This window comes from Barbus barbus (assembly GCF_936440315.1).
Source record: "Barbus barbus genome assembly, chromosome: 39".
Taxonomy (NCBI): domain Eukaryota; kingdom Metazoa; phylum Chordata; class Actinopteri; order Cypriniformes; family Cyprinidae; genus Barbus; species Barbus barbus.
In genome coordinates this window covers 9,071,706-9,088,288 of record NC_136717.1, presented here as the reverse complement: position 1 = coordinate 9,088,288, position 16,583 = coordinate 9,071,706, and the positions used below count along the sequence as shown (strand labels likewise).

Genomic DNA, 16,583 nt, shown 5'->3' with positions numbered 1-16,583 from the left:
TCACCTGAAAGAGCAAATTTCTAAAACACTGGGCGGTTCGCGTCTTTTTAAAGATGCCGTTCCGTCTGTGTTCTCTTGGTTGCGGTCGCTTCCTGTCCTCAGATGACGGTCACGAGCGTTGTCTTCAGTGTCTGGGCATCCAGCACGCTGAAGATGCGTTTGTGGATGAGTCATGCGCCTGTTGTGGGCGTATTAACATGGCAACGCTGCGTTCTCGCCTTTCCTTTCTGAAAGGATTGGCACCCTCTGCCGCCACCCGTCCCGGTCTCTCTGGCTCGAGCAGAGGACCGCCGGCTGGCGCTCTGGGAGATCTGAGGGTGACAGTAAGAGCTTCTCCGCCGGGCACGTCCCCACGGACCTCTTACTCCTCCCGCAGCGCTTGTTCCGTCCGGTTCCCGAGTGATTTCGCTGGTTCGCCTCACGGGGCCGCCAGCATTTCATTCGGTGCGCCGCCCGAGGATCAGATGTCGATCGCGGCATCGGGGGATGGGCTTTCGTCCTCTGAGGATGAACGATCGGCGGGGCTGCCCCCCTCGGGTGTTGTCGCCACTGCCGATCCGGACCCAGAGCTGACGGCCATGCTTGCCTGGGCAGCCGTGAGTATCGGGCTGGAGGTCAACAGACCGCCCAGTCCCGAGCCCTCGCGGCTGGATGATTGGTTCATCGGCGCAAAACGCGACCAGCGGCCGCACTTTGCCCCGGTGCCTTTCTTCCCGGAGGTGCATGAGGAGCTCTCCCTCCTCCGTCCTCACTACCCTCGATGGCGGGGCGGCCAGGGGGTACGTGGATATTCCCCAGGTGGAGAGAGCGGTTGCGGTGCACCTGTGCCCGCAAAACGCCGCCACCTGGAGGAATCGTCCGCGTCTCCCGTCCAAAGCCTGTAAGCTGACGGCCGCACTCGCCGCCAAGGCCTACAGCGCTGCGGGCCAGGCCGCCTCTGCCCTGCATGCCATGGCCATCCTGCAAGTTCACCAGGCCAAGGCACTAAAACAAATGCACGAGGGTAGTCCCGACCCGGGGTTGATGCAGGAGCTGCGCACGGCGACTGACTTCGCTCTCCGGGCGACGAAAGTCACGGCGTGGTCCCTCGGGAAGGCGATGTCCACGTTAGTGGTCCAAGAGCGTCATCTCTGGCTCAATCTGGCCGAGATGAATGACGTCGACAAAGTACGCTTTCTCGACGCCTCCATCTCCCAGACGGGGCTATTTGGCGACACTGTCGAGGGTTTTGCCCAGCAATTCTCGGCAGTACAAAAGCAGACGGAGGCAATTCAGCACATCCTCCCTAAACGGTGGGATGCTCCAGCTGCCACCGCTGGCCCAAGGACCATGCCCCAGTCTGCTGGTCGCCGTGGGCGCCCTCCTGCGTCCTCCAGAGCTGCTCCGCCCCGTGCTGAGTCGTCACCTAGGCCGGTGCGTCGAGCCTCTCGCAGGAGTGCGGCGCCCCCTGCGCCTCAGCCGGCCGCCAAGTCCTCCAGGAAGACGACAAAGCGGCCCTGACGCGCACAACCCGGAGATGGAGGAATTTGCTCTTTCCCAGGAGACGACGAGGCTAGCGTCGCTCCTTCCCCCGGAGGAGGGCCGGGTGGAGAATCCTGTGTTTTCTTTTCTTTCTGTTCCGCCACTGGCTCAAGGGCCAGTGGTACCCACATTGTCAAAGAAAGAGCAATTTCCCTTTCCTCCGGGTTCCCAGGTCTGCGGGCTGACAGTGTGCGACGCACTGCCTCCTCACTCTCACCCGAGACCCATATTGCCAGTGGCCAAGAGAGTGCGGTCTGGGGACGCGATGCCTCCCCGCGCACCTCTAGCCAGTCCCCCCGGGGACTTAGGGAGTTTTTTGGGGATGAGTCAGAACGCACCGCCTTCTGTTCCATCCAACCTTACTCCCCCTCGCTGCACCACTGCGGGCACGTCGATTGGGCCTTTGGTGCCACTTGCACGGTATCTGGGGGCGTGGCTTGCGCTACCCAGCCCGTCTCGCTGGCTCATTCGCACAGTTCGACTCGGCTATGCGATTCAGTTCGCCAGGCGGCCGCCCAGGTTCAGCGGCATCCTCGAGACTTCGGTGGCAGTCCGAGATGCACCTGTCCTGCGCGAGGAGATTGCTGTCCTTCTGGCAAAGGGTGCAATCGAGCCGGTCCCTCCAGCCGAGATGAGGCAGGGGTTTTACAGCCCCTACTTCATCGTGCCCAAGAAAGGCGGTGGCCTCCGGCCAATCCGGGACCTGCGAGTCTTGAATCGGGCCCTACACAAGCTCCCGTTCAAGATGTTGACGCAGATGAGTTCACTCCGTGGATTGGTTTGCAGCGATCGACCTGAAGGACGCTTACTTTCATGTCTCGATTCGCCCTCGACACAGGCCGTTCCTACGGTTTGCGTTCGAGGGGCGGGCATGGCAGTACAGGGTCCTCCCCTTCGGGCTCTCCCTGTCTCCCTGTGCCTTCACGAAGGTGGCGGAGGGCGCCCTTGCCCCGTTACGGGAAGTGGGCGTCAGGATCCTCAACTATCTCGACGATTGGCTCATCCTGGCCCGATCGCGAGAACAGTTGGGTGGTCACAGGGACCTGGTGCTCCGGCACCTCAGCCAGTTGGGGCTTTGGGTCAACTGGGAAAAGAGCAAGCTCTCCCCTGTGTAGAGAATCTCTTTTCTCGGTGTGGAGTTAGACTCTGTGAGTATGACGGCACGTCTCTCGGACGAGCGTGCCCAATCAGTGCTGAACTGCCTGAGTTCCTTCAGAGGCAGGACAGTGGTTCCGCTGAAACAGTTTCAGCAGCTCCTGGGGCATATGGCATCCGTTGCCGCAGTCACGCCGCTCGGGTTGCTTCATATGAGACCACTTCAGCACTGGTTACACTCACGGGTCCCGAGATGGGCATGGCGTCGCGGGACACGTCGTGTCACCATCACGCAATCGTGTCGCCGCTCTTTCAGCCCCTGGTCGGACCTTGCCTTCCTACGGGCCGGGGTGCCCTTAGGACAAGTGTCCCGGCATGTTGTTGTCACAACAGATGCCTCCAGCATGGGCTGGGGCGCTACATGCAACGGGCAGGCAGCCTCGGGGCTCTGGATGGGGCCTCGACTGCTTTGGCACATCAACTGCCTAGAGCTGTTGGCAGTGCATCTGGCCTTAAAGCAGTTCCGGCCACTGCTCCTAGGCCAGCACGTGTTGGTCCGCACGGACAACACTGCGGCTGTTTCGTACATCAACCGGCAGGGAGGTCTACGATCACGCCGCATGTCACAGCTCGCCCGCCATCTCCTCCTCTGGAGTCAGTCACAGCTCAAATCGCTGCGCGCCGTCCACATTTCGGGGGAGCTCAATCGTGCAGCCGACGCGCTCTCACGACAGCTCACTTCCCCGGAGAATGGCGACTCCATCCCGAGACGATCCGGCTGATTTGGAGTCGATTCGGGGAAGCTCAGGTAGACCTGTTTGCTTCCTGCAACTCCTCCCACTGCCAGCTGTAATTCTCCCTGGCCGAGGCCCCCCTCGGCACGGACGCACTGGCACACAGCTGGCCTCGGGCTCTGCGCAAGTATGCGTTTCCCCCAGTGAGCCTGATCGCACAGACACTGTGCAAGGTCAGGGAGGACGAGGAGCAGGTCTTGTTGGTTGCGCCATATTGGCCCACCCGGACCTGATTTCCGGAACTCACCCTCCTCGCGACAGCCCCTCCCTGGCGCATCCCTCTGAGGAAGGACCTTCTTTCTCAGGGGCTCGGCACCATACGGCACCCGCGTCCAGGTCTGTGGAACCGCCATGTGCGGCTCCTGGATGGGACGCGGCAGACTTGAGTGGCCTGCCACAGGCTGAAGTGGAGTCTGTTCGCGGACTGGTGTTCTTCTCGTCGGGAGGACCCCCGAAGATGCACGATTGGAGTGGTGCTTTCTTTCCTGCAAGAGAGGTTGGAGCGCAGGCTGTCGCCCTCCACCTTGAAAGTGTACGTGGCTGCTATTGCGGCCCATCACGATGCAGTGGACGGCCGGTCCCTGGGGAAGCACGATCTCATCGTGAGGTTCCTGAGGGGTGCCAGAAGGTTAAATCCTCCTAGGCCACCCCTGATGCCCTCCTGGGATCTCTCTATTGTCCTGGCTGGACTTCAGAGGGGTCCCTTTGAGCCGCTGGACTCAGTCGAGCTGAAATTCCTGTCGGCCAAGACAGCGCTCCTGACCGCGCTCACTTCCATCAAGAGGGTCGGGGACCTCCAAGCATTTTCGGTAAGCGAAGAGTGCCTTGTGTTTGGGCCGGCCTACTCTCACGTTGTCCTGAGACCCCGGCCTGGATACGTGCCTAAGGTTCCCACCACGCCCTCGGAGGAGGCAGACCCAGCCTTGGCGTTGCTGTGTCCCGTAAGAGCGCTGCGCATATACGTGGACCGCACCCGGAGCTTCAGAAGCTCTGAGCAGCTCTTTGTCTGCCACGGAGGTCAGCAGAAAGGGAAGGCTGTCTCCAAGCAGAGGTTGGCCCACTGGATAGTGGATGCCATCGCCTTGGCGTACCAATCCCAAGGCGAGCCGTGCCCCCTCGGGGTGAGGGCTCACTCCACACGGAGTGTTGCCTCCTCCTATGCGCTGGCGCACGGCGCCTCTTTGGCATCTGTAGACATCTGTAGAGCTGCGGGCTGGGCGACACCGAACACCTTCGCGAGATTTTACAGTCTCCACGTTGAGCCAGTCTCTTCCCGTGTGTTGGGTAACAGGTAAGTGGCGGGAAGAGTTGGCCGGTGTCACGCTTGCTGCGCCATTTCCCCCTTACCCGGGGATACGAGCGCCTATTCTCTCCTCCAGTTAGTTCCCCGGACGGCGAACCCTGGCGGAGTTCCTCCAGCACCCCCGGCAGTCAGGCTGGGCGGAGCAGTCTGACGCCAGGCCCAGTACCGGTGTTAGCTTGCCCGGGTCTCCGGTCAGCCCCTGTACTCGGCTAGGTGCCCGTGTGGCCTGATTCCCTTCGGGCGATCCCACACGTGTATTCATCCACAGTACGGTTTCCCTCACGGTAAACCCGTGTCTTCCCTTTGACAGAGCTCTGTCAGACCCCGCTGGAAGCCCTCCTCCCTTCTCCTAGGTAGGATCTGCCCCGGGGTCCAGGCGTATGTAGCACTGCCCCAGGCTTGGGCCAGTCCATACCAGTGTCTCCACACATTACCTCCCTTCGGGCAGGGTGTGGCCTCCGTAGCGCCCTTCTCCGGAAGGCTCGCTTCCCCGTCGTTACTGCCGGGCTGTAACAACAAACAGGAAAGACTTGAAGCAGTCTTTCATAGAAGGTCGAAATCCCTTCCGATTTCTGGGGAAAGGAACAGCGGCTTGGCTATCTCCAGCAGCAATGTACTCAGTGGTCCCTGCGGGCGCCAAGGTTAGCGAATTTGCGCTGGGGCGACGGGAAGGTTGCGACCTTCGCATCGCAGTTGTCTGTCACGCGCTAGCTTGTCAACATCGGCATGCCACAAGGTCGTGACGGGGTTCAGGTTGTGGCGCTTTCCATAGACCCCTAATGTCGTCACGACATAACTCGTAGTGACCGACAGATAGGGAACGTCTCGGTTACGTACGTAACCCTCGTTCCCTGATGGAGGGAACGGAGACGTTATGTCCCCATGCCACAATCTTGAACCATCGCTGGTTGCCAGGGACACGTTCTCGGCTCCTCAGCGGAAAACCTGATGAGTGGATGCACCTGTCGCCCTTTTATACCCGTATGCACGGGGAGTGGCTCAGGTATGCAAAATCCACTAGCCAAATTTCATTGGCGTTTTCTCTTATCAGAGGCAGTCGGGGTTTCCAAGTAAATCCCCTAATGTCGTCACGACATAACGTCTCCGTTCCCTCCATCAGGGAACGAGGGTTACGTACGTAACCGAGACGTTTTTTACAAAAAAAAAACTAACATTCTTACAGAAATAAAGAAAAATAGAATCACAAATCATCAAATTTAGCAACAAAACAAAATAAAATATACAAAACAATTACTGGATAAATTGGTATTGGGGGGGAAAAAACATACTTGTTTTGTGTGTGTGTGTGGTGGGGGGCTGGGGGGCTTATGGATCCCGCCTTCTGTTCGGATCTGGCCACAAGACCTCGTCAACATCACAGGCAATGTCCTCGCGGACTAGGTATCGGAGAAAATTTCGCCTTGTGTACCGAATCCACTCTTGGATTGATCCCACCTCAATGTCTCCGCATGCCTCTTCCACAGAAAAAAAATCCTCGATTGCATTTAGAAAGGGGCTGTAAGGGGGCAGGTATAAAAGTGTGAAATGGTTATGGTTGTCGAACCAATCTCGGACCACAGCAGCCCGGTGGAATCTAACATTATCCCAGATGACAACAAACCTGGGCTGCTGTGGTCTGTCGTGCACAACTGCATGTAGTGCATCTAGAAATGCAATGATCTGTCCTGTATTGTAGGGACCTAGAGTGGCATGGTGATGCAGGATTCCTTAGACACTAATTGCAGCACACAAGGTGATATTTCCCCCACGCTGCCCAGGGACATTTACAACAGCCCTTTGTCTAACTACGTTACGGCCAGATTGAAGCCTGCCTCATCCACATAGATGAACTCATGTGGCAGTTCGCCGGCATCAAAATCCAGAACTGTCTGTACCAGAAAATATTGAATAGTGTTACTGAAAACACATACAGTAACTACAATGTCTATATTTTCACACAAGTAGGGGCTGGGTTGGGTCATTATAGACAAAACCTACAAGCTACAGGCAAGGCAGGTGGCAGCATAAACCCTCATTCCCACATCAAAATATATAGTATGTAAAGTAAAGTGACACATACCCGCACATAATCATGGCGCCGATCCTTGACCCTGACACTGTTCCTCTCAAATGGCACCCTGTACAGCTGCTTCATTCTGAAGTTATGTTTCTGTAGGGTGCGACAGTGTAGAAATGCTGACCCAGTTGATATTGTTGAATACATTTCTATTTGCAATTATGCGTTGTTGCAACTCATGAAGTTGGATTGCATTATATTCTCATGAAGTGCATCGAGAAATGTTAGTATATGTTGCATATTGTAGAGACCTAGTTTGGCATGATGGTGTAGTTGCCCTCGAAGGCTTATGGCGGCACACATTGTGATGTTTCCCCCACACTGCCCCGGGACATGCACAATTGCCCTTTGGCCAATTATATTACGACCCCGTCGTCTAGTTTTTCTGAGGTTGAAACCAGCCTCATCAATGTAAATAAATTCATGAGGCTGTGCAGCTCCATGCATGTCCAAGATTTTCTGCAACCAAAAAAAATACATAGCATGGATGGCTGGCATTACTCAAAACACACAACTACAGTACTACACATACAGACCAAATGTGTTTTGTATTTTGAATAGATGCGTTTTCCCAATTGTACCCATGAGATTTCATTTATGAACGAAGTGTCTTATGTATGAAATAGTGTGTAGTGTGCAGGAGCAAGTGTGTAGCAGAATTGCAACGGAAGTGCAAAGCAGCGCTTTTGTTTAAGGTATGGTTACACTGTTTAAGGTGTAGTAACAAAAGCTTCAAGTTTTGTTACTTTGGTCTAAGCATGTGTAGGCAAAAACTGTAATACTGTAATATGATACAGAATCATGTGACACATACAGCAGGTACAATCTGGAGTAGAAACTTGAAGATATACCTGTTCTCCAGTCGGAATGTCCTTATTATCGATGCTACTGTGTAGCGACTGAGGTTAGGGTGGACTCTTTGCCCGGCCTCCCTCATAGACAGGCCATGATTTATCACATGGTCCACCAGAGTAGCCCTGATGTCGTCTGATACACGTCTCTGCACTGGTCCTCGTCCTCTTCCACATCCGGCTCCTCTCTCTCTTTGTCCTCCTCTTACTTTCATTGCCTCCATGCTTGCAAAGTTCTCAAAATGGCTTACCTGAGGCCTATTTGTAGTGCTAAGGCTCAGACCGATTGGTGTTCTGTTTTCTGTGCAAGTGTTTTCAGGTATGTAAGTGCCTACAATTGCCAGATGAGTTTTGCATTTTGAACAGAGTGTTTTCCCAATGATAACAGGTGATTTAATTTTTGAACAAAGTGTCTAATGTTAGAAAACGTGTGTAGTGTTTCGCAATAAGTGTGTTATAGAATTTCAAACAAAGTGCAAAGTTGACAATGTGTTTAAGCTATGGTTACACTGTGTTTAAGGTATGCTACAAGAAGTATAGGTATTGAGGCTTTGGTCTAAGCATTCGGTTTTAGTGTGTAAGCAATAGGCAAAAACTGTAATGCAGTGTTTGGAAACCCTGTCTCAAGAGATTTGGGCAATTCCACACCTTAACGTTCCTTCAAACCAGGCACAGAGCCTCGTGCTAATCACAGATGGTGTAAAGTAACAGTTCAGTTAGTCTGGTGTGATCAGAGAAGAAGCTAAGCTCTTTTGGCAATCGTCTGCTGTCTCCATGACTCCACTATCCTTGTGGAGCGAAAGGCCATTAGAGTGATGGCCTCTCACGTTGAGTGTCTGGGGTAGTCTGCTGAATGAAGTGGATGTGTTTTTCCTTTAAAACAGAGTCTCTAATAATAGAGGACAGCTACAGATTCAGTTGGGAGTTTCACACTGATGAGTCCACTCTCTAGTTTCAGAGCTGAAGAACAGTAAACCTAAGCAAAAGCAACTACAGTTTATTTAGCAGACATACACAAAACACCACAACAACATAGACAACCACCACTTCCTCCGACTGACTGTTACATCATTAGGGCTGAGATTCAGTATTGATATTGTGATGTACTCAGGAAATCTGATTTTGTATACTGATATCAGTGAACTGATACTTGCTAAGTATTCCTAAGCACTTTTAAGCAGATTTACTGATGGCCATTAATGTTTAAATATAACACTCAACACACAGTATCTCTCATGCAACATCAATACCATTGTAAACTGCGATTCATTTGATTGTGTTTTCAGTACATACATATTGACTTTTCAAAGCCTAGTGAGCTGCCTCGCTGTCGCATCTACCTTCTGAAGCAGCTTCCTAAACAAGACAAAACCTCATAAGTGACTGTTCTACTTCAGCACAGAAACCTTGTTACCAGCAGCACAGTAATAACTCTCCCCAAGCTAACAGTTGATTATAGAGTTAGCTGCTAAGCTAACCACATGCTCAAAAACAGATACACATAATGTTTTTTTTTTTTTTCATAATTTTTAGCGATAGTGTTTAGTATTGATCTAATTTGTTTGAAAACTGTCAGCCATCTTAGAAGAAACCTTTTGGAGATTGTCTTAAACCCGAGACACACTGCACAATTTTTGGCTGTCCCAGACGAAAGATTGACATTGTGAAACAATTTCTGTGATCTTTGCTCCTAATCGGTGCTCCTGTGATTTACAGTGAGAGAGGTTCAGAGACGGCCGTTGTCATGGTCTTGTGACCAAAGATAGCCTACGATAGTTTTCTGACAGTGTCAGAAATTCAGCATGATCATCGCAGAGTGTGTTTGCTGCTACGACCCACCTTTACTGACCAGCCAATAAAAATGCGACAGGAAATCAATGTGACATGGCGCTAAAACATAAACCTTCTTACCTCTTATCCCTTCAACTTTTGCTCCGTCCTCTTTTTTTCAGCACACATAAAAACTACAATTGCCAAAGAGTGATTCATCATGCTCATTTGTTTACCACTAGCGTATGCTGATGACGTTTTATTCTTCTATAGTAACGTGCATTGTCATCGTACAGTCTGCATGCATGTCGTACCCAAGTTTATTAGATCCATGTCACACAGTGTGATCTGCAATGATCTTCTAGTATTGCTAAAACCGTGCAGTGTGTAGTAGACACTGTCCCAATGTGTAGTGAGTAAGGGAATTTACCGGTGACCGAATTTGTGTACACGATCTACTGATTCACGAGCTAGGGAGCTGATTGAGACGCATGCTAAGATTTTGGCTAAAATAGGCACCTACTAATGTATTTGGTTAAGGCCATAAAATATGTCCTGGTTTTGGGCAAGTTACTGTATATGGCTGATTGTTTGATGCAAAAAAATTTAATATGATTCTGTAATCATAATTTGTGTGAATAGGAATAAAAGTAGTTGGTATTTTATTGTGTTTTAGTGTTAATTTCATCTGGAAACTTAAGTGAAATGTATTATACGTACGTTTTTGGACAAGGCACATTTTTCCAATAAACCTGGGTTGGTTAGGATGCATTCATAGACAGTAGAAAGCAAAACAGCTCACTAGATTTTGGAACAGACTCTTCGAGCCAACTGGGAGAGTTGTGGTTTCATTGGATGGGTGAATGTTTTGATGTTTTGTCCACGTTTGGAAAATGAGGTGGCATGTTTTGAACATGTACCGACAGATATCATGCTCCACACAGACATCTTTGTCATTTTGAATGACCCTTCCATGTGACAATAGTGGTCTTCCCACTTGTATAAATAAAGATTGTCTGTGAATGGCATTGTTGGATAACCTGCATCACTGAGGAGAATAAATCCTATGCTCATGTGAAGTCAGTGTCTTTCAAAACGTAAATGAAAAGCCAATAACGTCGTCTCACGGTATTGATTAACCTCCTTGTGAGGCAAGCAGTGAGGCGTTCCCATGGAAACAGGTACATTGTCTGCCGGGCAACCAGAGCGACAGTGAACCAGGGCTATTAATAGAATTTATAGCGAGCGGTTATATCGTAGACCTTGTCAGATAAATGTGGGCATGGACTTTTTGTTTGCTCTCCTGTGTAAATATCATGTGAACATTGGTCCCGTCACACCACATTACAATTTCCTCCCCATCCCAATCTGTTGGAAGCAAATTCACATTTTATGGTGTCCTTGCGATTCCAGAAATAATTTTGGTTGTTGAAAATTTGCATAATGTGACACATCTGTGATGTAATTGGTGGAAACGAGAAGGATGTGGCCTGGCTAGATCATCATAGTTCTCTTGAGAGCCATGTGATTTGCAGGGAACACTGGTACAGAAAGCATATTCACTATGCATGTCATATATTCTTGTGTGTAACCCTCTGACAAAGCCCACAAGATGAGGTCTTTTGTAGATCAGTTTTCGGGAAATGTATTATGTGGTGCATGAATACAGTACTAGATTTAGACTCCAGCATGCATATTTGCTCATTTACATAAAACACAAAACTTACTTTCATTAATTAAAACCAAGAAGTTCATCATTGTCATCATGACCTACAGTATATGTTGTTCCAGATATGTATTATTATTAGTAGTAGTAGTAGTATTGTGTGGAACAAAATGAGAATTGTTTAAGATTATACTGAATATAATGAAATTGAATGGAGCTTGGACTGTCTACCTCCAAAATTTCAAAAAACACATTAAATACCAAAATATAGCATAAAATCATATGGGATACTTCACGATTCTTGTATGAATGTTTGGAGCCCTAGTCTCCATTCATTTACATTATTGAGAAGAGCAGATAGTACATTCTTATGTATTTCCCATTGTGTTCCACTGAAGACAGAGCGTTATACGGGTTTGGAACAAGAGTTTGAGTAAAGGGTAGATTTATTTTTATTTTTGTTGAAAATTTTAATTTATTCAATGTACTTGTGTGCCTTTTGGCATTACGTTTTCTAACCAGAGTATAGTTTTGACTGCTATACAATTATCCTTTCAGGTATTGCATCCATGACTGTTCCTGTGTACATTGCTGAAACCTCACCGCCCCACCTGAGAGGACGCCTGGTCACCATCAACACTCTGTTCATCACAGCAGGCCAATTCACAGCCAGTGTTATTGATGGGGCCTTCAGCTACATGCAGCATGAAGGCTGGAGGTATGACCATCAAATCAAGGTTTTTTTGGCAATATTTTTATGAGTGGTCCAGTTGCAGAATTTGCACTGAACTAGTGTTGTTTTTGGCGGCCTGTTTTAATTTTAGTTTTAGTCTAGTCTTTGTGTGAAGCTGTCATTTTAGTTTTTATTAGTTTTAGTCATGTTCATACTCTTTTTAGTCTAGTAAAGTTTCAGTCAACTAAAAGTCTGAGCATTTTAGTCTTATTTTAGTCAGAATTATCCATGACTATTTTCGTCTAGTTTTAGTCGACGAAAACTGATGACATTTAGTCTAGTTTTAACCAATGAAAATTGCATTTTAGTCTCTATTTAGTAATTCTATTTAACCCAGTCAATATAGTATAAGTACCTAGTAACAGTGGCATACCGTGGGGTTTTAGTCAGTGCCTTCAGTAAGCAAGGTTAGTTGTGTATAGGTTTATAGTGTTTTTTTACTTCATTGTTGTATGTCTGTATTTATGTAGCACTGTGGTCCTGCGAGGCACGACATTTCGTTCCACTGTATGTCCCCACATGTAGTGGAATGACAATAAAACTCAACTTCAACTATAAACATCACATCTCTGTTACAGCTAACGCAGCTATATGCATATAATGCACATATTATGCTGCACACAGGCTCTCAACAAACAATGATGGCTGATCAACTATTTTAATAGTAGGTTAGATTGGGGTGGGTTAAATGCAGTGTAAATTTCCCTACATGGTCAGTAAAAGTAATCCGCCAATACATGGGTCACTATGAACATTCATGTCACTCTAAAATGATGACGTGCCCAAAGCAGCAAAACTGTACAAACTCTGGACATCCACACACCACACCACAGTACTATCAACACACCACCTACACCTCCATAACAATGTGCATGATACAATACTCATCAAATAATAAAGCACTCACCTGTCACTTGTAAATATAGTCCATGGGTCCATGCCACTTTACTCAGATTTAAAAGTAAACACAGCCAACAAAATAACTTGTGCTCGGTGCTAGCTGTTAGCCACTGATAGCACTCATAGTTGCAATCGTTGAAATGGCGCATAAAACCTTTGCTGGCCTTTGTTAGCGAATTCACTTTGGGTGTAGGTCTTCCTTTCTCAGTTATTCTCTTTTGTCTGCAAAAGAGCGCCTTGAAAAAGCCGATTTTAATAGATCGGCAACAAGATCTGGTGTAGGCACCGATGACTGCAGCTGTCATTTTCTTTTAGTTTACTTTTATGTTCGTACCTTAGAAATCCCTGATTAAAGGGGCGGTCTAACGCTGGGGGTAGCACTGGGCACGTAGCTGGACCCAGAGGACGGGCTGTCATTGAATGTCAAAATTTGATTGGCTGATGATTCTGTCACTAATGCTCGTAACAAATCAGATGTGACGTCTTTCAACAAAAGGGTAGCGCTATCTGTAGTGCTGGCCTTGGACTTTTTTATGTAGGATATTCCGGTTCTACCTCAACTAAACTAATCATAGGCAATTTAGTGGACATTACACAAATGAAAATGATACCTAAATAATCAATAAAAACATTTTTCACACAATTTTGTTTTTTATAGGGACAGCAGAGAAGGCCCTGCTTCCCCTGACGGCCCACCACTGCGCTAGTAGTATAGACGAAACCAAAATTTTCTTTTAGCCAAACCCACTTCAAACAAGGTTATCTTATTATATTATTGTTACCTTATAGACTTAAGAATACATCCATGCCAGACAAGCAAGACGCTCTGATTTGAATTTACAACATTTATTTTACCAACCAAACATGTTAACATATTTGTTGTCATCTTCTAAATAATACCGCGAGTGGGGCTTGAGGAAGTGACGTCGCCTGCGTCTGCGCAGTGCAACCTGATGCAGCTCCAGAAGTGACACAGGAAACAAAAATACTGCAAAATAATAATAATAACGCGACTAAATGAGACGAATTAACGTTATAACATTTCATTTCGTCTCGTTTTAGTCAACGAAAATGAAGAGACATTTTAGCATAGTTTTTATTTTGCAAAACACATTTAGTCAAATTTTTATTCATCAACAATATTGCATTATATATTTAATTATCGTCATCGTCACATGACCAGCATTTACGTTGCGTCTCGTCTCGTTTTTGTCACGTGATAAAGGTTCGTTGACGACGATATTTAGTCACAATGTTCGTTGACGAAAGCAACACTACACTGAACAAAGAATATATATATATATATATATATATATTTATATATATTGTGGCAGGGTGGAAGAAACACGCAACAAGGGTGGCTCAAAATAAATACCCCGGAGGGTGGATTTATTAACAAAGAGGGGTGTTGGGTGCAAAAAAAAAAAAAATATATATATATATTCTTTGTTCAGTGTAGTGTTGCTTTATATATATATATATATATTTATATATATATATATAAACGGTCCCAAAAGTATTGGGACAGTGAGGCCAATTCCTTTATTTTTGCTGTAGACTGAAAACATTTGGGTTTGACATCAAAAGATGAATATCAGACAAGAGATTTACATGCAGATTTACAACAAAGTTTAGAAGAAAAAAATCCTGAAAGCTAAAAATGTATTGGTGATTTAAAAAAATCCCATTGTTTTAGCCTTTTTGATGTCTATTCATTCTATTTTATTTTTAGAAAAACTTAGTCCTAGTGTCCTCTACAGAGGACATAGAAACAAATATTAATAAAATATAATTTTTCAAAAATGTTCATTTAAAATGTTAATAAACAATGTAATGACATGAAAAAATACTAAATTCACAAAGCTTTTTTGGGGGGGTCTCAGGAGGATATTGCCAAAAGTATTGGGTCACCCCCTTCTAATGAACATGTTTGACTACTTTAGTAATTTCTATGAGTACAAATCTTTATGTTTAAGCATAATGATATTCTAGGGAATTGTGTGCTTCTAATTTTATAGAAACAGTATGGACAGGACCCTTTTCTATTCTAGCGTGACAGTGCCTCTGTGTATAAGGCACGGTTCAAAAAGACATGATTGATTCAGTCAGTGTGGAAGAACTTGACTGGTCTGCAGAAAGCATGTCCTAATCCCAGTTGAACACCTCTGGTGTGACTTTAAATGCAGACCTTGAGCCAAAAACTCATCACCAAACACCAATGACTTTTATAGACACTAAGTACAAAAGTGTTGGGGCATTGGGGTCTTTAGAACAGAAAAAGGCACTAACAAAACTGTGGCAACAAAGATTGAAACATAATTCATGTATTTAAAAATTGTAACTCTGTTGCAACAGTTTTGGACGTGTCTAAAATGACAGTATCCTTATATACACGTCATTGGTGTTTGGTGATGAGTATATATATATATATATATATATATATTGTAGCGGGCTGAAGAATCACACGAGGAGTTGAGGGTTAACAGAAACCCCGGAGGGTGTATTTTATTGGTGTTTCCTTGTGTGGGGAAGTGCCAACGTGTCTTTAGTGCTGCAGTCGGTGCTCTGTGATCGTTCCTCTCCCCGGTGTGGGTGCTCCGTGCGTCGTGCTCGTGCTCCAATCCCGGGGCTGGTCGGTCAGGCGCTGGTGTCTGCTTGGCACAGGAAAAAGAGACAAAGGTTAGTTGGCTTCGCTCAGGAGTCATGGCTCCACTGTCCTTCGGCGAGGCGGCTTTTGTATCCCTCGCCGAAGTGGCGTCAGCTGTGCCCGACCAGCCCGCGGTGATTGGGAACAGGTGTTTCTCCTCTGTTTCCAGGGCGACGCTGATATGTGCTCGGGACTCATGTCACACCCCCCCCCCAAGAGTCGTCCTGGTCCTGTGGAATAGGGGGGAGGTGGGGTGTGGGGGAGGGGTACAAACTGACAGACCTGCGAAAGCTGCCCACATCCGCGAGAGTCCGTCAGCGTTGGCGTTGGCTGTCCCGGCCCGATGTCGCACGTCGAAGTGGAAGTCCTGGAGCGCTAGGAACCAACGTGTCACCCGGGCGTTGGTGTTCTTTGCCTGGGCCATCCACTGCAGGGGGGCATGATCGGTGATCAATGTAAACTTTCTGCCCAGGAGGTAATACCTTAGCTCCAGGACTGCCCACTTGACGGCCAACGCTTCCTTCTCCACCGCGGCGTATCGTTGTTCCGTCGGGGACAGCTTTCGGCTGATGTAAATCACCGGGTGTTCCTCACCGTTCAGGACCTGGGAAAGAACGGCTCCCAACCCGGTGTCGGAGGCATCCGTCTGCAACAAGAAGGGACAGTTAAAGTCGGGCGCGCGCAGCACGGGTTCCGTGGTCAGCGCCTTCTTGACCTGCTGGAATGCTGTTTCCTCTGGAGGTCCCCAGTGTACCTTCTCCGGCTGTCCCTTCTTGGTCAGGTCTGTCAGCGGTGTTGCTAAGGAGGAGAAGTTGGGGATAAAGCAACGATAGTACCCCCGCCAACCCCAAAAAGGCTCGTACCTGGGTCTTAGTGGTGGGTCGTGGAGCCGAAAGGATCGCCGTCACCTTCTTTTCCTGCGGCCGGATGAGGCCCCGGCCGACTTGGAAGCCCAGGTACTTGGCTTCGGGGAGAGCCAGGTGACATTTTCTGGGGTTGGCGGTCAGCCCAGCTCGCCGCAGCTCCAACAGCACCCTCCGTAGCCGCTCTAGGTGGTCCTCCCAGGTCTCCGAGTGGATTACCACGTCGTCCAGGTAGGCTGCCGCGTACTCCTGATGGGGCCGGAGTAGGATGTCCATCATCCGCTGGAACGTCGCGGGTGCCCCGTGAAGCCCGAAGGGGAGAACCCGGTACTGCCAGTGGCCACTTGGGGTAGAGAAGGCAGT

General features: G+C 48.3%; 1 protein-coding gene across 1 annotated transcript in view; it reads left to right on the top strand.

The window, feature by feature from the left end:
- LOC306858561 (proton myo-inositol cotransporter-like) overlaps window positions 1–16,583 on the top strand; it is a gene marked incomplete at its 3' end in the record, with an annotated part of 76,123 nt that overhangs the window by 8,434 nt on the left and 51,106 nt on the right. The window contains exon 2 of the mRNA XM_079399145.1: window positions 11,636–11,795. Within this exon, the coding sequence (XP_079255271.1) occupies window positions 11,636–11,795 (160 nt within the window). The remainder of the gene's footprint in view (window positions 1–11,635; window positions 11,796–16,583) is intronic.